Source organism: Pristis pectinata, chromosome 1 (assembly GCF_009764475.1).
Source record: "Pristis pectinata isolate sPriPec2 chromosome 1, sPriPec2.1.pri, whole genome shotgun sequence".
NCBI lineage: Eukaryota > Metazoa > Chordata > Chondrichthyes > Rhinopristiformes > Pristidae > Pristis > Pristis pectinata.
Window position 1 is genome coordinate 48,459,020 of NC_067405.1, and position 24,404 is coordinate 48,483,423.

A 24,404-nucleotide genomic window follows, 5' to 3' on the forward strand; every position below is an offset into this window, starting at 1 on the left:
GCCCAGACACAGAAGTGTGGGCTGTGTGCAGGAAGGTGAGGTTAGGTACTTGATGTTAGGTACTTAGGTATGGACAATGTGCTGAAGAGCCTGTTTCCATTCTGTGCAATTGTATAACTATTGGCACTCTACAAATAACTGTGAAAAGTTAAGGTATTCCACTTATTACAGCATTTAGAGCTAGGCAAAACATTTTACTTAATTCAACAAAAAATACACTGATCTGCCAGTTGCAAATGACCCTGACCTAGCAAATTGTCTAGAATTGACTAACAACAATTTAACGCTGCTAATAATAAACATTAGTCCCTGATGTTTTCTTTATTCACTTAGAATAACACAGTAAGCAGTGGAATAGGATAAATATTTAACTTCTCAAGAACTTGTACTAAAGCTAGTTTCACCCCTCTGTTTGCATGTCGATAATACAGTAATTCTCACTTTCATTATAATTGCATCTTAATTCCACAGGCTCCATGCCAACAAACAGTGACATGTATTATGGTTTTACAAGATTTGCAATTGAGCTGAATGAATTGGATCCGGTGATGAAAGAGTTCCTCCCGCCTACTGATGTTAGATTTAGACCAGATCAGAGGTAAAAATAATTTGTTATGTAACTTCCGAAGTAAATAGAATTCTGAATTCAGTCTTGATGGATGATAACTACTTGTTCAGAAAGTTGTACTTTGTATAGACTGAATAACTCAGTGTGTCCAATAAGGTACAAACTGGAAATGGTGATTGTTATTGTTTATTATGTTATATTTGGTTCAAACCCTGATTCAGTCTGAGTTCATAAAATGTCCTTTGTATGATCTGGGAGCATTCTGCTATCACATTGTGATTGTTATCCACAGATGCAATATAAATTGTCAGTGATGAAACTGCCAGGTGAGAAAACAACTCCCACACTAAACAATTAATCCTAATTTCCACGAGGGTTAAAGTAGTGGGTAGTAGGGAACATAGTGGGTGTGGAGAGAAATGTTAAAGCATTCATTGTGAGGAAATGGTACTGTCTTAATGAAAGAATTATTTATAGAAGTGCTGCAAATTCAGGACAGGATGCACCATTCTTTGAAATGCAAGCTTAGTAGGTTGCATTATAGTCCTAAATTTTTTGTTTTGTAAGTTTTTTTTCCAGTTCACTTTCAGGCAGCCTCTCCCATGCATGTTTCTGGCCTTGGTCAGGGCTATCAATTCAGCTGCATGCTGGAAATCTGGTATTACCCCAAGAACTGGGCTATATTTTTACTAACTATATGAGAAAATGCTAGAAGGTATCTTGCATTGGGGAAAAAATAATGCTTGACACACATTGTGAAATGTGAACTTTCTCTTTAACCTCTGGGGTTTTCACTCAGGCTAAACCAAGCTCTACATTGAGCCAGAGCTCTTTTCAGCTCATTTTCTGTCAAGTGTCTGCATTAATTTATGCCACTAACTCCTACATCCCTCTGAACTTTATTTTCCAAGCCCTTCCCTGTGCCTGCCATTATTAATACATTTATCCAAAAATCTCTTGCTAGGAAACTGCCATAAAATTTTGCATTCCCAGTCTCCCCGTCAATACATCAGTCATGAAATCTATGCCTTCATCTACACACCCCTCCCAGAATCTTGCAGTTTTCTCAAGGTTTACACCACTCTATTGGTTTCCGTACCCTGATCCATCATTAGAGAAGAAATTTCAAATGTCTTGTACTCACCCTGGACCTTTCTACCTAAGTACCTCTATCTTTCTCTTTCTATTTGTGCTTTTAAGCTTGCTGACATTCTATCCGGAGAACTACACCCTGGGTCACATCTCTTCTGTGAAACACCTCAGGAGAGCTTTAATGCTGAAAGCAGAATATTAATGCAAGTTGTAAGAAACTAGTCATGGGGAGTTTCAGCTGGTCTTATATTAGTGTGGCTTCTTTAACTTTTATAAGCAAACATGCCAGCCGATTTTCAGAACAATGTCCCACAAATGGGTGTAACGACTGGTTAATGATTTTGTGGTGTTGGTTGCAGGATAAATATTAGTCAAGACACTGAAGGTTTCTTAAATTACACTCTGTCAAATAATTAAGATGTTGTTCTCCGGAGAGAATATTACATTCTATCTGTGATCACTTCTTTGTTCAGTAGTGTAATGGTTAAGTTACTGGTAACCAGTATTTTGGATCATTGATCAAGAGATTTGAGTTTGAATTCCAACATGGTAGCTGGGGAGTTTAAAGGCATACAGGTATGTATTAAAAGCAGGAGTACTCCATTTACCCATTGACACTTCTCTACCGATTGATAAGGGCATGATATGATTGTAATCTCAGATCTGCATTCTGCCTACTCCCAGTGACCTTTTACCCCCTATCTTATCAAGAACCCTTCCTGACCCCTGGCACTTACCCTGCAATCACAGGAAGTGTAACACTTGTTTTTATACCTCTTCCCTCACCACCAACCAGGAACCTAAACACCCCTTCCAGGTGAGGCAAAGGTTCACATGCACCTCCTCCAACCTCGTCTGCATTTGGTGCTCCTGATGTGGCCTCCTCTACATTGGCAAGACTAAGCGCAGACTGGGCGACCGTTTTGCAGAGCACTTGCGCTCTGCCTACAATGGTCATTCCAAGCTCCCAGTTGTGTGCCATTTCAGTTTCCCTTCCCGTTCCCACATCTGTCCATCCTCTGCTTTCTCCGCTGCCAGGGTGAGGGCCAACGCAAACTAGAGAAACAAATTCTCACATTCTGCCTGGGTAATCTACAATCCAATGGCATGAATTTTGAGTTGTCCACTTTTAGATAACTCCCCCCTATAGTGGGATCTTTCCCTTTTCCCTCTTTTTCCCCCCCCCCCCTTCCTTTCTTTGTCCTTTCCCCCTTCTGGTTCTTTCCACCCACTACACAGTTTACCCTCAGACTTACCACCACCACCACCCCCCCACCCATCCCTATCTGGTTCTGATTTCATCTGCTGTTCACCTCTCCCCTACTGGTTCCCACTATCAGATTCCAGCACTGGTAGCCCTTTGTGTTCCTGCATATCTCCCTCCAGCGGCTGTCTCCAACCTTCACACTCCTCCCCCACCCCCACTTTGCTCCATCTACCGCTATTTATTATTCACCTGCAGCTGTCTCCCAGCTCCACTCCCTCCCCTACCTGGTGCAACCTTCCTGTTGTCTTTCACCCCTCCTCTGTCCACCAATCACCTGCCTCACCACTCCCATTATACTGGCCATCACCCTGCTCCACTCTGTCCTGATGCAGGGTTTCGACCCGAAACGCCAACGTCCTTTCCTCCCACACATGCTGCTTGGCCTGCTGAGTTCCTCGAGCAGACTGTTTGTTGCTCTGATTCCAACATCGACAGTCTCTTGAGTCTCCACCATCAAGAATCTATTTACCACTGTGCTGGGAGGAGGAGAGTTCCAAGACTCCTGACCCTTAGAGAAAAATGTTCACCTCACCTCTGTCTTAACTGAATGACCCCTTTTTTCTTAAACAGTGAGTCCTTGTTCCAGCTTCTTCCACAAGAGGAAACGTCCTCTCTGCCCTGTCAAGACTCCTCAGGATCTTGTATGTTTCGATCCTGTCCCCTCTCCCTCTTCTAAACTCCAGCAAATTCAAGCCTAACTTGTCCAACCCTTTCTCTTAAGACTACTTGCTTGTTCCAGGTATTAATGTGATAAACTTTCTCTGAACTGCTTCCAACTGGTTAACATTCTTCCTTAAATAAAGAAACCAATACTGTACATGTTACTCCAGATGTGATCTCACCAATGCCCTGTATAACTAAAGCATAACACCTACTGCTGTTTCAGTTCCCGAGCAATAAATGATAATATTCTATTATTGCTCGGCATCCTTAGTCAGTAACCTTTCACAAATTATGCACTAGGACAGCCAGACCCCTCCACATCTCAGAGCTCTGCAATCACTCATTATTTATGTAATAAGCTTCCTTTTTATTTTCCCTGCCAAAGGGCTCACATTATACTCCATTTGCTAGAGCTTTGCCCCCTCACTTAACCTTTCTTTAACCTCTTGTGGTCTCCTTATGTTCTTTCCAGGACGTATTTTTGTGCATCAGTAAACTTAGCAACTATATTTTTGACGCCTTCATCCAGGTCACTTAAATTATAAAAAGCTGAGGCCCCACCACCAATCCCTGTAGCACCCTACTTGTTACAACCAGAAAAAACATCATGTAGCATGGATACATGAGCTTCTGTTTTCCACAGTAATCTTTGGTGTGGCACTTTAATGCTTCTAAATGCAGTACATCCACTGTTTTTCCCTTTATCCACAGAGCATGTTCATTCTATGTATAATTATAGATGGACAATAAATTCTAGATTTTCAGTGGCATTCACATCTAGTAATGAATAAATTAAAATTAATCCTGATTGTAAAATTAGAGGCACTGCATAGGAAAGTTGATATTTTGGATCCTCCTTTGGTGTGGTTATGTACCTGGGCATCCACAAAGCGTTAGGGAAATGTGAAATCTTCTGGTTTAAAACTAACCTATCAAATAATTAATCTTAAAAAGCAATACTTGAGGTTGCATGTTTTCTCATCAGATACTTAGAAGAAGGAAATATTCAAGCCGCTGCATCTGAGAAGCGCAGAATCGAAGAATTACAAAGAGAGCGGAGAAGACTCATGGAGGAAAGCAATACTGTTTATCAGCCTCGGTATTTTAAGTGAGTGCTGATTCAATGAACGTGTCTCATGTTAGGTGTACTACCTGCTGCTTTTAAGGAAACAATTGTTTCTAGTTACTAGTCACAGTTTCTAGTCACTGCATGAGTTGTCATTATTATTGACTATTTTAGAGAAAGATTTTACATAGTTATAAATTTATCAAACTTACTGATATTTTTCCAGGAAAGTTTCTGAAGGCAATCAAAGAGAATCCTGGATGAGCATTGGGAACTACTGGGAACTGCGAAAGGATCCAGGATTCAGTAAATTAGAAACTCCAACACTCTGGTAATTTGAAGAAGTAAAAATAACATTCTTCTCAAGAAAAAAAAATTAACTATGCATAAGTTATTGCTGTTTTAAATCCTATTGCGTTCCTGTGGTTTAGCTGGCCATATGCTAAGGTATGCCTATTTAATAACAGGTGTAATTATAAATAGGCCATGACCTGAAGACTGCTGGTTTAAAATATTGTTTTCCACTAAAGCTGTGAATTTTTGGTAAACCAAAAGTTTAATTTAAAGTGAATGCACAATAGGGATGGCTGTTTGACAGTCATATATTTATTAAAATAATATAATCTTAACGATTATCATGGCTTTTTGCTAGTATTTCATCATTCATTTTCATGCCTTAAGAACAGCAAATACATTTAGAAAACATTGTTTTTATTCGGAAGACCTACTGAAACTCAACTCATTTTCCAAATTCAGTAAGTTATCATATCAAAGGTTTATGCCTTTGTAATATTTACTCACTGATGGATGTGTTCATAAAGTCCTACTGTCTCTAACATCAGTCTTGAAGGTGCAAATAATAAACTTTGTTCACAAGTAATGCATACAAGTACATGGAGTATATTGAATTTACTGTCAGTAGACATTTGTTAGCCTATACGGTCTGCTAGATGTAAGCAAAGTTAGTGCAATAAAAACCTGCTATTGAAAGCTGTGTTAATGGAGATGTTAATTTAAAGGGTAAATATGCATAGAAGCTGATCCACAATAGCACTAAATGGAATGGGACTAGATATTCCTGAGTGGGGCCTTCAGCCCAAGCTCGGTGCCTATATTCTTGATCCGGTTGAACGTGCCATCTGCAGTTCAGGAAGACGCATCTTGTGACCCAGACTGTCCTGAAGCCAAGTGATAAGGCTCTGAGATGATGTGATGGGGTGATGAGAGCAGGCCAGAACATTTGCTCACACCCAAATCTCCTCAGGATGTGCCCTTGACTGCCAGTAAAGACCTGTCCCTTGCTTTTTAAAATGTAAAATCAACTAAAGAAGTCTAAAAATATAATTTATCTTGTTCCCTTTCCTTCCTGAAGTCCTTCAATCCTACTCAAATGAATGGGCTTACAGCTCTTGCACTGGGGATAATCTAGCACAAGATTCAAGAGCAGATCCCTGGACAAATTTCAACAAACAGGAAATTGCCAGCAAAACTCAACCAATAAGTTGAGGATTTCTATCTATCTTTCAGCAGCTACCCCAAATTTTGCAGCTCTTTGCAGCAGTTCCACATAGAAACCTAGAAAAATCAGGGTCAATGCATTTTTGAGCACACATGTTCCCATTGAGAGCTATTTCAGATTTCTTACAATAGTATTCAATCTGAATGTGTTCTTAATGCCACATACATTTTCATTTTATTTTAAATAATTTCCAAGTAACTGTAATATTTCCTTTTATCTGGTATGGCCTTAAGCATTTAATTAGATGTAATTAACTCCTTGGCCCTATCCTTGAATTTTAAAAGGTGCAATGTCTGAAACAAGTAAATGCAGTGCAGCCTGATTTTATGTAAAAGTAATGAATACAGATGTTCTTAATATTTAAGTGCAACAAAATTGCACAAAGCTATTATCTCAAGTATTTTCAAGCCTGTATAGCCAGCTAGTGGATTGGTAAATTTACTGAATTAGTATACAGTAATACAATTAATCTGAATGCATTTGTTTAGATCTTAGAAAATGTTCCTCTTGCAGAAGAAAACATATCAAAGGATCATCAGACAATTTATAAACATGTTGTCTATTTTGATTATTAATCCATTGAATTGTGGATTTTTTCCTCCATTTACTGTCCCAATTAAGTAACGGGATAAATGTAGTTAACTTTGAGTTTAAAGAAACAATTTTTTTTCTTATCATGCTTCAACCTAGCAACAGTTGGCAGCTGAAAACATTACTGTTTCCAGAGGAATGTTGTAACCTAGGCTTGTCAGCCAATTGCTGTATCTGTATTTTTTGGTTCTTTGCGTTCTAAGGAACATCGAATGTTTTTTTTTGTTCAAGTTTGTGTTTTCATTTTCTCATGACACCAATATTCCAGTTGCTTCAGCAAGAGTATGCATTTTTTTTAGCCTTCTGGCATTATGAAAATAACGGAGCTCACACTTTACCGAATTGAACAGATGCAGGCAGAAATTGCTACTCTTGGAGAGGGAGAGAAAACCATATATAAAGTGCATACAAACTTTAAAAAAAATTAACTTATCTAAAATTATTTTCCATTTAGAAAATGCTAAATATTAAGACATCGTACTATAAATTTATCTTTTGTTTGCTTTCATTCTGTTACAGATGTATTTTCAAATAAGTGCATCTAGTAGTAAGAATGTGTAATACCATCAGGTTTTACCATTGTACTTTCACTATGAAAGCCTTTTTAATATTCTGAAATCTTTTAGCCTTGCATTGTGCAATTGTTACTAATTTTAAACGATACTCAAAAAGGTATTACTGTTCTTATTGTGCTGATATTACCCATCTTCCTTTATGAATGATGTCTTTAATTTTAATACATCAATCAAACTGTCTTTTTATATTGAAAACATTTAATTTGAAACCTAAATTCATCTTCAAAATGTTACCTGTCCTAAATAGCAAAACTCCATCAGCTAAATAATAATTCAATACATTAGTTTTTACACCACATCCATTTCTTGTGGTTTTTCTCGACTATTAGCTTTTATGAACAGTAATTCTACTTGTGTGCCTTAAGGTTCATGTGCTGAAAAATTAAATCTATTGAGATATAGTCCTTAGGCCGGGAACAGGGATAGAGCACTGGGTTTAAAGTAATATTGGATCTAATTTAGTAACTACTTTTAGTTTTTCTAAAAATCTAGTTTCAAAATAAAATCTCTTTCCCTGTAATACAAAAATTTCTAACATTTTAGAACATAGAACAGTACAGCACGGGAACAGGCCCTTCGGCCCAATTTTACTGACAGGAACTGTTTCAGAATGGAAAAGAAAATGTGATGCAGTACATTTAGATATGTGTAAGGAAACAAATTACAAAGATGTATGCTGTAGTCACACATCTGCACATTACATCTTGTTTTAGTATAGTATTAAGTTTTCAAACAACTAATACTTTCACCATATCCCCATTTTGATTTTCTTCACCATATCCCAAGCTGAAATTCATTTTTTTGTGAATGAAGGAGCATTAAAAAGGGAAATACCTTTCATACTAAAGCATTGGACTTTGCAGAACAAAGTGAGCAACTTTGTACCTGTACTATATATTTCAACAGGTGTATACTTTTCTGTATTTTCAGGCTGTGCCTGACTTAAATAGATGATGATGAATTTTAATAAGTTTGTTTAGAGAATTTCACATAGCTGTGTCCATTACAATGTAAATTAAGTTGCATGTGCAAATATAAATTAGCCTGCTAATGAATGTTACAAATGCCTTACCAAAAGGTCTGCAGTCATGATTTATTGTCTGGTAAGACGAAGATGATCTGACTAAACCTTAAAGTGATGCTTAAATTGATTACTAAAGTGCATATTTATAAGGACCCCTGAAGAAGTGCAATTGTTAACTAATACATATACATACTTATATTCTGCACATTGCTGCTATTTGTGCTTGTTCTAATAAAACTGTATGGCACCATTGGAGCTATTGATCGTTTCCTCTTCAGTCTTAATTTGTCCTTGTCAATTAATGAGAAATAGCACACCGGTTTCTGCTGTTTTGTACCTTGTTTTAGGAAACAAACTGCATTCAAAATGGTATTACTGCAGCATAAGAAGGTAAAGAAATAACAATTCAGCCAAGATTCCTATCTTATTAATTCATGTTGTTTTGTTTTCCTTTTGGGATAAGAACTTAATCCAGTTGGATTCTATTAAATCATAGATGTTTCTTCAGCTAGTGCATTTCCCTGCAAATTAATTGAAATGTATTTATAGCGATGCTGTTCATTTGTTAGAATTACAATTCTTGTATAAGTTGGTCATAAATTGTAACTATCGTTAATTTTTTGATTGCTATAACTAGTGTTATATTTTTCACACTGACCAATCATTCTCTGCTTCACAAAATATTGCAATTCAAAATTGGTAATTGAGTTGGTGGGCTCCTGTATTAGTCACCGAGTGGTAAAGTTTAACCCAATGTTTATATTGCAAATTTAAGTATTCAGTTTTGTATGGAGTGATTAAATCAATTGCTCGCCAAGGCAAAAAACCTTAAACTACCATTACTAAATAAATATAAAATAACATTTTCTCCCATCACATATGGAGTATGTTCTCATTTTGATCCTTTCAACTGTCTAATTTTTAAAAAATTTCCTCTTTGTAAATAAGAGGAACTACCTTGGTCTGAGAAATGGAATAAGGAAGGCAGTTTTTAAATAAACTAAATAATATATCACAAAGTAATTATGTAATGTTTCTTTAATACAAAGAAATCACCACCCACTTCATTTGATATTGATATAAAATCAAAGGATTCTGAAGGAAATCTACAGGTTTGTAAAGTTTAAAGTGAATTTCTTTAAAGGTACTTCATTTGGGGGGGGGGTCATTGTTTGACCTTGAAGTTCCTTAAAGTTATTTCACTTATGTCTTTAATATTTTACCTATGTTTGCACAGCATTCCATTAGTTTAATTTTGACCATGGAAATGATGTTTTTTTTAAACTTACTGGCACGTTGTTCTAGAAATTCAAGCACACCAGTGTGTGGGAAGGAAGAAAGGAAGTGGCACCTGTTGTGCTCAGGTCCTCATTTTTATGAAGCAGGTGAGCTGTGGAGAATAATGGACAACTTCTGCAATGGAACAGTATTCAAAAACTGCTTGTTACATCTGATTTCAGGTAAGCAAATGAGAGGCAAACATACCTCGAGTGCAGGGTTGGAAGAAATCACTCCATTTCCACAGGTTAGGTAAGTACAGAGACTTTGCTACTAGTTGGACCCCAAGCTATATACCAGTTTGTCACTAAGCAAATAAAGTGCTCGTGCATCTGAAAATAAGAGGTCAAACCTGAGAGAAGCATAGGAACCTAACTTTATTGCAATTAATTAACAGGATCTTCCATTTATTGTCCACCTTTTAATATTTTTGAGGCATTCAAAATCACATTAACCTATCTGTCAGACAGCAAGTTCACTGCTGCCTTTGAAACTTAGGTCATTTTACATGCAAAACAGTAGTTACATGCCTGAATTTCTGGACCATTGTTTATGATAATTTTCAATTTGCTTAGTACATTCATCTTTACAGTTTTCCTATAAAATTAAATCAAAGCCAATGCAATGCAAATGATCTATAGATAAACATTGTCACATTAATAGGCAATGGAAGACCTAAGGTTTAGGCTCTGAAAATTTTCCAAAAGGCTTTCTCAAATTAAGTCATTACTGAAAACATTTAATCATTTACACAATTAAATCTACAGAATGATTTGTAATTATCAATGATACATTTTATTAACAGCAACTGTTTAATATAAAAAAAGTTGGAAAAGACTCATACATACTGTCCTATAAAATCAAAGTCAGGACAGCTATCTACGGTTGTCAGAATAACAATTCTTAAATGAACTAAATTTACACGGGGTGAGGCCCGTTGTGGCATAAATTGGTAGAGATCATCTGGTTAATGAGGGTAGTTAGAGAATGGGATTACAAAACAAGAAATGTGAAAAGGTGTGTTGCATAGGGTTGCAAGACATGTCCAGCAGGATGTCAGATGGAGAGAAAAACAGACAGTATCGTGGATGAGTTATAGCAGTTACAGCTAGTCCTAACAGAGAGAAAGTGAGTTGCCCAAATTTGCAAATTCAATATTGAGACTGCAGAAATTGCTGTTTCTCATGGCATTGTTATCAGAGAAAAGGAGATCACACAGACAGGTCAGAGTTGGGATGGAGAATTAAAGTGGCAGACAACAGGGAGGTCAGAGTCCTTGCTGTAAACTGAAGGCAGGTGCTCCAGAAAGGGCGCACCCAATCTGCATTTGGTTTCTCTGATGTCAAGGAGACCCACATTGTGAGTAATGAATGCAAGAAATGCAACTGAATCGCTGCTTCATGTGGAAGGACGTTATTGATACCTAGATGGCAGGAAAGGGAGAGAAGAGATAAAGGTATGGCATCTCCTGCAGTCGCTTGGAAAAGTACTCTAAGAAGGGCAGTGGTCTTTAAGTTTGTTCACCCAGCAAATGAAAACTATCTATTAAGGCAATGGTCAGGATTATTTTACTAAAGGACATCAAACTAAATGTGATTGACAAAAGTTTAAACTGCTGTTTAAGCAATATAAATAAATAATGGTATATTGCCCATTTTCAACCAAACATAAATGGATCAGCTTAAAAACCATGGAAAACCTGTTGTTACACTTATTTCTGAGTATAAATTAATGATTCTATTTACAAAAATATATTCTGATATTGTAGAAAACAATAATCTTATTCAGCCCTAATGTTTATACATAACATTTAACAAAACCGTTTTTCAACCTAACACCATTTATTGTACCTAGTCTGGTATGTTATTGAACTGATTGCAATGCATATATTTTGGAATAACTTAGTTTCCTCATCAAATCCCTTCAGTTTGCAATATGAACAATGTTGCACAAGGCATGGGGATGCAGAGCTAACTGGCTGCAAGTTAACTAAAACAAAACTGTTTTGTAGCTTTGAAAGTTCCAAAGTGTTCTATTGGTTGAATTGCCATATTAACAAATTAGACTAAATACACAAAGGAGTACTTGTGCATCTGATTTATTTTATTTTTCATTTGCTTCACCTGTGTAGTAGGGTAGCAGTAGAATTTTAAAAAGCAGTTGCTCTGTACATTGCTTCTATAAAGTATTTTGAAAACTCCTTGACTATTTCAATGAATACCGTGGAAACATTATAGGTGTGCGCACACACACAACCAAACTAGAATTTAAACACAGCTGTGGTTTGTTCTTGTAATTTAGAAAAATACTTCTCTTTAGAATTCTCTATGGATAAAAGATTTATGTTTCTCTAATTTCTTCCAGCCATGATCTTCATGTACTGCAGTGCATTGTGGGCAGCCTCATTGTGAGCATTACCACGGGAAATTCCAGTCCCATGGCACACGGTAACTGGTAGAGTTGAGAGTTCAGCCAAACACTGATACTGACCATTCACAGTTAGTTCATCTGTGGGGGGGGGGGGAAGAAAAAGAAAATATTTCCTTAGTGAAGCACAGACTAAATGATTCTTCCAGCCTTTAAAATGGGATAATGTAGTGAATGATACAATATACAGATGTTTCTGTAATCCAGGTTCCCTCCTTGCTAAGCAGTCAAATTTCAGCTAAGATTTAAGGAACATTAATTTTTTTGGTCCACTTTTGGAAAAAAAACAATGTTATAAGGATTAAATGCCAGATATACAGGCATGATAAATAACATTTAGCCAGTAAGTTTGAAGATCTAGGTAACAAGTTATTGTGAGGATGATGTAGAAAGTTTTATAAAGAAGCAGTATTATCATCAATTCTAGACCAAGTGATCAAGCTACTAGAATATTTTAGAAACAAACAATGCTTATCACACTCTCAGTACTCCATTTAGATAGTTAATTTTAAACCATACTGGTCCTTGTTTAATGTACATACCTATATCCAGGTAGGTGACATCAAATCCTTGTTCTTCCACCACTTCTGCCAACATCTGAGTGTAATCAGTGTTAGGAATGCTGAGTGGACTTCTCTTCAGTTGATTGATTTTTTCTCCAGGTGACCTTTTTATAAGGTCCCAGGTGCCCACCAACACATTTCCCCTTGAACCATTCCATTCGTTTCCAGATTTCTGAGCACATTCGAGCTTGAGGTTTGACTATTTGACATTTAAAATGATTAAATGCTGATTAGGCTTCAGAACAAAATTAAGGTGAAACATTTAGAAGTAATATTTTCAGACATTTAGAGATCTTGTAGTCTAAAATGCTTCATGCCAAATCTAGCATATTAAAAAACATTTATAACATACCCAATATTTTTGATATCTTTATGTCAACCCCAAGTACTATGTATAGCCAACCTGTGATGGTTGACATTGTTATATACCAGCAACAAAAGAAACACACTGAGTCATGTATAAGTGTTAGAAAGTATTATTAATAACTACTTATGATAAGAAAAAATAAAAGTAAAAATGTTAGAAGTAAAAGATGTTACATATTAAATATTAACCCCCAAAACTAAACATGAAGCGTGTGTGGCAAATTCCCAAACTCCAAGTCCAGGAATAGTTCTCAAAGTTCAGTTCAGCAAGCCATAAGGTGAAACGTGTGAGCAAAGGCTTCTGAGAAGTTACAAAAGAGAGAAGTTATGAAATCCAAATGTTCCACGATAGAACCCAGACAACACCTCAGTCACTGATCTCCACTGCTTTGTGCCAAAGTATCTGCCACCCCAAAGGCATTTGAGATGTTGCTGTCCACACAAATACCTGTTTCCCACTACAGGTTAACGACAAAGTGGACTCCACTGCTTTATTCCGCAGTATCTGCCACCCCGAAAGGCATTTGAGACGTGGCCATCCACACAAATACCTGTTTCCTTCTACAGGTTAATGACAATGTGGACTCCACTGGATTATTCCAAAAATCCATATGTGGATTGTAGTGACAGACACAGTTATTGTTTTTCACCCATCGATAGAGACCAGCAGGCAGTGTCTCTCTCTCTCTCTCTTTTCGGACTCTGACTGAACCAAAACATCAGCACGTCGTTATCTCCTGTTGTTGTTGTTGTAATGACGCCACACACACACATACTGTACTATGTCTTAAAGGGACATTCACCAAATAGTAACCTAATCCGTAACATCATCATCTACACTTTTCTGGTGTTGAGACTTTAGAGAGATGTTTGGAAACCTCTCTAATGTTGCTTCCTTATTGCTAGATAAATGGTTAAAAAAAAATTAGTTTCAGTATTTGTGGATAGTTCACAAATTAAGGTATCCTAATAAACTTTACAAGTGATTTACAAGGACCTATGCTATTCACATACCCCATGAATCTGAACATTCTTCCTGCAGCCAGTAGCTATAATTGTCACCTAACATAGGAGTTTCCTTAACTGGGATGTCACTATCTCCCTATTTTCTCTTGAGAGAAGCCTGGAGATGACAATAGATTGGCAGAAAATGCTTCAACTTGTGGGAGAAAGAGTGTAACTAAAGGCCATCAATAGGATAGTCACCAAGAACTACAATATGGAATTAGAAAGAAACCTCTGAGCATTGGTGAGAATGTGAAACTTGGTTTAAAACAGAGATGCATTCTAGGGAGGCTGGATAAGAAATTGGGGAGAAAGGGACCAAAAGCTACATGGATTGATTTAGACGGGGAAAGTTGGGGGGGGGGGGGGTCAAAGAAACACAAATACCAGTATGGATTGAATGGAACAGTGGCTGGTTTTATTACCAGGTAATCTTATGCCTGTGGATTTTCAAATTTCAGTTCATCTAACCAGATATTAGAAACATCCTGGTAAATAAACCCTTCCATAAAGGAAGCCTTAGTCTTCTAATTTAATCAGCAAGGCTATTTCAGGCATCATGAACATTTTCCAGGAATATGGAACTAGAGGATTTATGATGAAATAGTAAAGGCAAGTATCTTATTCTGTCCAGTTTGTTGTCTTGTACTTGTTTCTATTAATGGCAAACACAGTGGAGATAGAAATGTAATTATGGATTAATTCATACTCAAGGCATTACGAGCTGAAAGTTTAACTTTTTATCTTTACACTATTTATGTTAATTGTTCCTTCAAGTTGGATACACAACAGACTGGAATGTGGAGGAATTCAACAGGTCAGGTAGCAACTGTGGAGGCATCAGCCATCCCCTTGTCTCCACAGATGCTGCTTGACCCACTGAGTTCTTCCAACAGTTTGTTTCTTGTTCAAGTTCCTTGCTAGAGAAGGTGATGGCTGAATGTTTGTGAATTTAGCCTGGAAAATTGTGACCATATCAGATAACAGCAAACAGCTGTTGTTTTGTCTCAGTACAGTAAAACTGTTACCCTGGCACCCTCAGGACTTTAACATATCCTTGTCCAGTTCCACTATTGTATTAATACTTCAACACATTCTTAGTTCATTTTTTAAAAAAAATGTTGCACAGTAGCCTATCAGTGAACCTGAAACTCAGAGTGGTCCCAATATCATCACGTGATCAGCCAAATGCCAAATCATTGGGATTTCTGTATGGCCAGATAGTGGATTATTAGAATTTTAGGAAAACCCTTGATTGATTGCATCTCACAAACTTTACTCTTACCAAAGAAATGCCTTCAGTTTGCAACTCTTCTCCCCCATTCCAGTCTGCAGGAGTATTCTGTAGCTTAGCAATCATCTTTGTTGCAGCAGCCCGTTTTGCTGATTTCTTTGAAGTACCACAACCTGCATGTAATAAAAGAAATTCTGTATACTGCTGAGCAGTTTCTTTTAAATCAAACTTTAAGTTTAAACTTTTATTGCACGAGCAAATTCTTCATTTAACATCAGTTTGCTTTATATACTGCTTTTTATGTTGTCAAGTGCCAAAAAGTGAAATAAGGAAAGGAAGATGAAAACAGGAGACAAATTAAGGGGAATATGGAGAGGTTTCAAGGCTTGCATTAGGGTTAATTCACGACATTTCCTCATTGTCCTCTTGTCCCCTCCTGCAGTGAGTCATGCATTAGGCAGATTAATCAATGTATGATCTGACTTTTCCATCATCCAACATTTTTCAGGAGTTTTAGAAGGCCAATTTGTATTTAGTGCAATTTGGCCACAAGGGCAGACACAACTCTCATTACAAGAGTCCTTGTGATTAATATGGATATTTGAAATTATCTTCCAAAAACAATTCCTGCTTTCATACTGCAAAATTTGAAGGTATGTTTAAAAAAACTGTAAATAATATCCCATTTGAAATTGTAATGAAGATTCAGCTGAGACTTTAAATAGCATTCATGATTCCTACCTGTTTCAACAAATGTTTCTACCTTGCAAACGATTGCAAATTCTCTCTTGTGAGGAGGCCCCAATTCTTCAGCAATGCTGTAATCTGGAAGTCTCCACCCTTTCTGTACCACCAGTTCCTAGTAAACGATATATTAGCAATCGCTCCACACAAATCTAAAAAAAAAGTCCTAAGCAACTGTTATTGTAATGAATTTATCAAAGACAATAATCACAACAGTGCAAATGGATTAAGATGAAAACTAAAACAGACTAAACAAAGAGGTCTATGTCTCACCTGAAGTGCACCAATAGGGTTGGGAGGATTTTGAGGCTGCTTTGAGGAAGTAATAGGTTCTGGATCTTGCGAGGTATAGCTGGAAAGAGTGTAACATATGTATTTCATAAAACATCCAGTCCAGGAACATAATTACTGCACTTCATTTTAACATGTTGATCTCTTGTACTGTTAAGAGCAAAAACACTTCAGTGAATAGAAATTATGCTTTGGTAAGCTGCTAAATTCGTGCAAAGATCATGCAAATTAAGTATGCAACGGTTTTTGAAATCTAGCATCCTTCTCACCTCATACCATCATAAATAGTGTCCTGTGGAATTCCTCCATTCAGAATAATAAGAACTGCTGCTGCTGCTTTGTGCTTTGCAGCTTTCTTGCTCTGACCCTGGCCTGTAACATGGAAATAACAATTATGTCCTTTCAACAGAAACATTTGACTTATATACATTAGCTGGAAATTGTGCTGAAATTATACACTGATGAAGCATTAATTAAATTGTTACAATCATCTATACTGGGTGCAAAGGATGTTTCGTAAGACATGCACGTGAATCAGTATTTGAATTTTGGATCAATTCTGCAGTAAATTATGTGATGACCTGCATTTCATCCTATTAATTTCCTAAATAACTATATTCACCACAACACACCAGAATTCTACTCCGTCTGTCACATTGAGAGCTGGTTAAGTCAAGGTTCCAAACTTATCGCCAAATAAGGAAATTCTCTGCAACAGTTTCTTCCAGTTAAAATAAAAAGCTCCACTGAATTTGCAGCAAGTTAATTTTACACAGGTTCAGTTGGCAGTTTACCCAACCTTTGCCAGGACACGTATAGAAGTTTGTGCTTAGCTGCCCGATCCTGAGGAACACAGTGGTAGAATATGGTTATCCTGAGCTTTATGCAGATTTGGAGCTTCTGCCTTTGCTCAGGTATCCCAAAGTTCTGCCAAGTGAATAAGCAAGCTCTTAAACAGAATAGCTAATCATCTTTTCACTTACTTAGTACCAAGATGCATCATTTCACGCATCCCAGTGTTAAATTTCCCCATTACACAAAGGTTTTACGTTGCAGAGCACAAAAATGAGATCCTGTTGAACTCTGGTTCAGTGGCAAACCCCTACTGTGAAAACATTGTGCAATACTGAAGCTCTACAGCACCTCAAAATCAAAGGTGCAAATAGCTAACTATGCTTTGGTTCAGTTTTCTTTTCATACAAGAGAACTAGTGGTATGAAATGAACTAACAGTTAACAGACCTTTGCAGCTCACTTCTCCCACTGATGCTCTGAAAGTGAAGCTAGGCAGGTGGGCTTGACCCTCAGATTTTACAAGCTCGTACTGTGGAATTTTACCATTCTTCGTGCAATATTCCTGCAACAAGCTGATAGGGGTCTTCCCAGGATTTGCAGTAATCACTTGATCCAAACTGAGGGGAAAGGGTTTCAAAAAAACAATTTAAAAAGTGCAAAAGAAAATTAATAATAATATCAAAGCTGGTAAACTTTTAAATTTACTATACTAGTATGCAGAGTTTAGTACCTACTAATCCACTGATGTTCAAATAATTCACCCTGTGGAACAATTAAAACTACCAACATAGGAGACAAATATTACACTTACTTACTAAACCAGTAAACATTAAATTGCAAAAATGCAGTGAACAGAATATTTAAGATAGATAATTGATAACAGGCTGTTAAATTGAAGCCATTTTTAGAAAAACCATGAAAACGAGGCACCTGTGAATGGTACCAACAGATGAAGTGCCTTTTAGGGCTCTGAAGTGTGTAACTAGACTGTCCAACAACAAAAAAGTCAATTATTTCTTGAATTTAGAATGGTCACATACCAATCCATGCTCAAACAGCAATCTTATCAGCCTCACTGGGGACCAAGCAGTACCCACCAAAACCAACATTGAGATGATGATTTAGGAACTTCCAGTGGGTGAAGATCCCACCTGCAATGTCCTGGAGTTTTCAGGAATTTAAGATTTTATCTCCTAGACACTTGAGGAAAACCTCAGCATTTAAAAAAAAGTGCCTCCCACTCCGCTTCCTGGACTTTCGCTTATTGATGGTTTAGACGCTGGAACGGGGAAGGGGAGGGCAGACAGAAACTTGAAGAACAAACTGTTTTCCCCTGCCTAATGTCCACCCAGTCTCCAGTGAGAGAGGGCGATGCATTGTTAAACGGAGAGGTGGCATCACACTCACGATGGGCGCACACACACACAGCATCGGGCGGATGGGCATGGCATCCATAATAAGACATAGGAACACAATTAGGTCATTCAGCCCATCGAGTCTGTTGTCTGATTTATTTTTCCCTCTCAATTCCATTCTCCTCCTCCTCCTCCCCCCCATAACCTTTGACGCCCTTACTAATCAAGAACCCATCAACCTCTGCTTTAAATATACCCAATGACTTGGCCTCCACTGCCGTCTGTGGCAATGAATTCCACAGATTCACCACCCTCTGGCTAAAGAAATCCCGCATTTCTGTTCTGAAGGGACACTCTTCTATTCTGAGGCTGTGCTCTCTGATCCTAGTCTCTCCCACTACTGGAAACACCCTCTCCACGTCCAATCTATTCAGGCCTTTCAATATTCGGTGGGTTTCAATGAGATCGCCTTCCTCATCCTTCTCAACTCCAGCGAGTACAGGCCCAGAGCCATGAAACGCTCCTCACACGTTAACCCTTTCATCCCGGGGATCATTCTTGTAAACCTCTGGACCCTCTCCAATGCCAGCACATCCTTCCTTGGATGTGGGGCCCAAAACTCCTCACAATACTCCAAATGTGGTCTGACCAACACCTTATAAAGCCTTAGCATTACATCCTTGCTTTTATATTCTAGTTCTCTTGAAATGAATGCAAACATTGCATTTACCTTCCTTACTACTGACTTAACCTGCAAGTTAACATTTAGGTAATCCTGCACTAGTACTCCCAAGTCCCTTTGCACCTCTGATTTCTGAATTCACTCCCAGTTTAGAAAATAGTCTACGTCTTTATTCCTTCTACCAAAGTGCATAACCGTACACTTCCCTGCACTGTACTCCATCTGCCACTTCTTTGCCCATTCTCCCAACCTGTCCAAGTCCTTCTGCAGACTCCCTGCTTCCTCAACACTACCTGCCCCTCCACTTATCTTTGCGTCATCTGCAAACTTGGCCACAAAACCCTCAATTCCATCATCCAGATCATTAACATATAACATGAAAAACAGTGGACCCAACACCGATCCCTGCGGAACACCACGAGTCACCAGCAGCCAACCAGAAAAGGCCTCCTTTATTTCCACTCTGCCTTCTACCAGTCTGCTAATTTTCTATCCATACTAGTACCTGTCCTGTAATAGCAGAGGCTCCTATTTTGTTCAGCAGCTTCATTTGCAGCACCTTGTCAAAGGCTTTCTGAAAATCCAAGTAAACAACATCCACTGACTGTTTGTTTGTCTGTCCTGCCTGTTACTTTCTCAAAGAATTCCAACAGATTTGTCAGGCAAGATCTCCCCTTAAGGAAGCCATGCTGACTTCAGCCTATTTTTTAGAACCATAGAAAATGTACAGCACAATACAGGCCCTTCGGCCCACAATGTTGTGCCGACTTTTAAACCTCGCTTAAGACTATCTAACCCCTTCTTCCCACATATCCCCCTATTTTAAATTCCTCCATATGCTTATCTTACAATCTCTTGAACTTGACCAGTGTACCTGCCTCCACAACTGCCCCAGACAGCGCATTCCATGCACCAACCACTCTCTGGGTGAAAAACCTCCCACTGACATCTCCCTTGAACCTCCCACCCATTACTTTAAAGCCATGCCCTCTTGTATTGAGCATTGGTGCCCTGGGAAAGAGGCGCTGGCTGTCCACTCTATCTATTCCTCTTAATATTTTGTACATGTCTCCCCTCATCCTCCTCCTCTTCAAAGAGTAAAGCCCTAGCTCCCTTAGTCTCTCCTCATAATGCATAATCTCTAGACCAGGCAGCATCCTGGTAAATCTCCTCTGCACCCTTTCCAACGTTTCCACATCCTTCCTACAATGAAGCGACCAGAACTGGACGCAGTACTCTTAAGTGTGGTCTAACCAGAGTTTTGTAGAGCTGCATCATTACCTCACGGCTCTTAAACTCGATTCCCCGACTTATGAAAGTTAACATCCCATAAGCTTTCTTAACTACCCTATCCACCTGCAAGGCAACTTTCAGCGATCTGTGGATATGAACCCTCAGATCCCTCTGCTCCTCCACACTGCCCAGAATCCTGCCATTAACCTTGTACTCTGCCTTGGAGTTTAGCCTTCCAAAGTGTACCACCTCACACTTCTCCAGATTAAACTCCATCTGCCACTTCTCAGCCTATCAATGTCCCTCTGCATCTCCTACAGTTCTCCACATTATCCACAACGCCTCTGACCTTTGTGTTGTCTGCAAACTTGCCAACCCACCCTTCCACCCCCTCATCCAAGTCATTAATAAATATCATGATCTCCTACAGTTCTCCACATTATCCACAACACCTCTGACCTTTGTGTTGTCTGCAAACTTGCCAACCCACCCTTCCACCCCCTCATCCAAGTCATTAATAAATATCATGAAAAGTAGAGGTCCCAGAACCAACCCTTGTGGGACACCACTAGTCACAGCCCTCCAATCTGAATGCACCCCCTCCACCACAACCCAATGCTTTCTACAGGCAAGTCAATTCTGAATCCACTCGCCCAAGCGTCCCTGGATCCCATGCCCTCTGACCTTCTGAAGAAGCCTACCAAGTGGAACCTTGTCAAATGCCTTACTAAAATCTATGTGGACCACATCTACTGCACTACCCTCATCAATCTGTCTGGTCACCTCCTCAAAGACCACTATCAGGCTTGTGAGACATGATCTTCCCTTCACAAATCCATGCTGGCTGTCCCTAATCAGTCCATGATTCTTTAAGTGCTCATAGATCCTTTCTCTAAGAATCCTTTCAAACAGCTTGCCCACCACAGACGTAACGCTCACTGGTCTGTAATTCCCTGGACTATCCCTACTACCTTTTCTGAATAAGGGGACAATATTTGCCACCCTCCAATCCTCCTGTACCATTCCTGTGGACAACGAGGACTCAAAGATCCTAGCCAACAGTTCAGCAATCTCCTCCCTCACTTCGCAGAGCAGCTTCCAAGTACCCTGAAACCTCATCCTTAATAATGGATTCGAACGTCTTACCAAGCACTGAAGTCAGGCTAACTGGCCTATAATTTCATGTCTTTTGCCGCCCTCCCTTATCAAAGGGTGGAGTGACATTTGCGATTTTCCAGTCCTCTGGAACCATTCCTGACTCTAGTGATTCTTGAAAGATCACTACCGATGCCTCCACAATCTCTTCTGCACCCTCTTTCAGAACCCTGGGGTGTAGTTCATCCAGTCCAGGTGACTTATCTACATTCATACTTTTCAGTTTCCCAAGCACCTTCTCCTTAGTAATAGTGACTACAATCCTGCCCCGACTCTCTCAAATTCCTGGCTGTTTTTTAAAAAATTTTATTTACAGCGTGGTAACAGGCCCTTCGGGCCCAATGAGTCTGCGCCGCCTATTTTAAACCCAATTAACCTACCCATACATCTTTGGAATGTGGGAGGAAACCGGAGCACCCGGAGGAAACCCACACAGACACGGGAGAACGTACAAACTCCTTACAGACAGCGACGGGAATCGAACACCGATCGCTGGCGCTGTAATAGTCATTTCCTTGTTCCCCATTGCGGCATCTCACACGCGCTCAAATGCCGGCAGCGTCTCGCGCCGGTGGCATATCATGCTGTGGACATATTGTGCGCCACGCGCCGGCGGCGTATCGTGCGCGCGCACAGGCGCATATCACGCACACACAGGCGTATCTCTCACGCGCAGGCGTGTCTCGCGCACACACACAGACAGGTGTATCACACACGCTATCACGCGTGTATCTCGCGCGCGTATCTCACACACACAGGCGTATCACGCGTGGATCACACACAGGCGTATCACACACACAGACAGGCGTATCTCTCACGCACACGTATTACACAGGCGTATCACACACACGTGTATCACTCACACACACACACGACCGCCACCGCTGAGCAGCGCCCACAATGGCGGCCCTGTGCCCGAGCCCACCGGCCCTCAGGCCTTAACAGGCAGCGGCTGCCACTCACTTGGAGCACCCAGAGCCCCTCTTGGCCGCGGCTGTGAACCTTTCCGCGGACATGCCGCTCCCCCCGGTCGGCCTCAGCGGCGCGGAAAAGGCGCCCTCTCCCCGGCTCAGGCTGCTTCCGGCGGAAGGAGGGCGCCGCCTGCGGCGCGGGAATGATGGGAAGCTTCACAGGCGGCGGACGCGAGTTTGTGATATTAGTGCCATGGCAACGGACTGTTTCAGGTCACCGTCACAGACGGTATTAAAGACGTCATAATGACTGATGATGACATTTCAGCCGTCCTCGGCCCAGGGCCACAGTCCAACTGTATGCCAGTTGTTTGGCTGCAGTCATCCCCGTCAGTGCACAACAGACACCACCTCAGTACACGCTGCTATCAAGCAGGGTTGCATCATTGCTGCAATACTCCTAAACTCATCACATTTGTGCACCTCACCTCCGAGCTCTCTGCTAGAGTGAAGCGGACCTACAGCACAAATGGGAACTTAAGTTGCCTACCATCTGAAACCAAGGTTACTCAACCTCAGCAGTGCAGTACGCAGACAATGCTTCCACATGTGCATGTGTTGAAGGAAGCATTCCTCTACCCACCTTTACAACTGCGCCATTTAGTAAATATCATCTCCTATTCTTTCTGTGAAAGTGCATTACTTCACACTTATCTGCAGAAACCACAACTCACCACGGAAAAAGTGGAAACCAAGCCAATTTGTCGGCCTATGTATGTGTTCTTGATGTCTATTACTGTTCCCCTCAATGTTTACTTCTAAGCATTCTACATCTGTAAAATTGGAGATTTTACCCAGCACACTCATGTCCAAGTCAGCAATAATCAAACAAAGCAGTGGTCCCAGCATTGATCCCTGCAGAATACCCATGACCTACAGTCCTCGAATCTGAAAAATCAACTATTTACCACGACTTTCTGTTTTCCATGTACCTATTTATCTTGCAATTCCATGAATCTTAATTTTGCTAACCAATCTTTTGTCAGGGTCTTCTGAAGACCTGTACAAATACTATCTACTGAATTCCCTTGAATACATCTTCAAGTTACCTCATCATAAAAATTCAGTTTAATCAAACACAATTTGCCTTTAGCAAATTCATGGTGAGTCTAACTCGAACTTCTCCAACTACATTTTCAATTTTCCAATGAGTTTTCTGATTTTGAACAAAGCTGTTACCCCTGCCATTTTCTAATTGTCTGGCACCTCCCCAACATTGAGGGAGGATTAGAAGATTATAGCAAATCCTTTTGCAATCTTCATCCCACTTTGCTCACCAGCCCAGACTCAGCTGAACCAGATAACTTGTTTAACTTTGTAGAGAAACACTTTCAAGTTACCAATTTCCATCCCATCCAGAATAAGTGTGTGCCTGGTTGTATGCACACTCCAGCTTCTGACCTGCAAGAAAAGCTTCAAAATTGTATGTCTGGGTCTATTGGAGTCCACAATTAACCACATGGGAAGTCGGACGTAACAGGAAAACCATAATCATCTCCCTTTCTACTGCAATTTGGCACTACCCTCTCGCCTAGTAAAGACCGATGCGAAGTATTCATTTAGTATTCCAGCTGTGCATCAGCCTTTATAGATAAATGAGTGTGCTTGAAGTTTGGTGCCAATGTCACTGACACACCCATTAATATGGAAAGCTATCCATTGTACAAGTAACAGAGATATTTGCTCCACTTTAAAGACTCACTGCAGAGACATGAATAGAAAACTTTAGTTACCACTTCAGTACTTTCTGACATTAAATCAGAACACTGCATGTACTCTCAGGATGGACACAAAAGATCTCTGTGCTATTTTGAAGAGCAGGAGAACTATGCTTTTTCCCTGTCAATAGGAGGCAGCTCAAGTGGAGCAAAAGTGCTGACAAGGACTGGGTCCTTTAGTCTGCTCCTGTACTGTGTATACTACGTAATCAACATTACCAAA

General features: G+C 39.6%; 2 protein-coding genes across 2 annotated transcripts in view; one reads left to right on the forward strand and one right to left on the reverse strand.

Annotated features, from left to right (window-relative positions):
* The window catches only part of osbpl6 (oxysterol binding protein-like 6), a 108,969-nt gene extending 103,326 nt beyond the window's left edge, over window positions 1-5,643 (forward strand). The window contains exons 20-22 of the mRNA XM_052015460.1: window positions 472-598; window positions 4,576-4,698; window positions 4,883-5,643. Of these exons, the coding sequence (XP_051871420.1) occupies window positions 472-598; window positions 4,576-4,698; window positions 4,883-4,991 (359 nt within the window). The 3' untranslated portion in view covers window positions 4,992-5,643. The remainder of the gene's footprint in view (window positions 1-471; window positions 599-4,575; window positions 4,699-4,882) is intronic.
* A 6,082-nt stretch (window positions 5,644-11,725) lies between these two features.
* Window positions 11,726-22,577, reverse strand: prkra (protein kinase, interferon-inducible double stranded RNA dependent activator). Its single transcript, XM_052017533.1, has 8 exons — window positions 22,456-22,577; window positions 17,515-17,684; window positions 16,543-16,645; window positions 16,256-16,334; window positions 15,980-16,097; window positions 15,290-15,411; window positions 12,613-12,832; window positions 11,726-12,151 (listed from the first exon to the last, which is right to left on the reverse strand). The coding sequence occupies exons 1-8, from the start codon at window positions 22,506-22,508 to the stop codon at window positions 11,994-11,996; spliced, it is 1,023 nt and encodes a 340-aa protein (XP_051873493.1). The 5' UTR covers window positions 22,509-22,577; the 3' UTR covers window positions 11,726-11,993.
* Window positions 22,578-24,404: the final 1,827 nt, after the last annotated feature.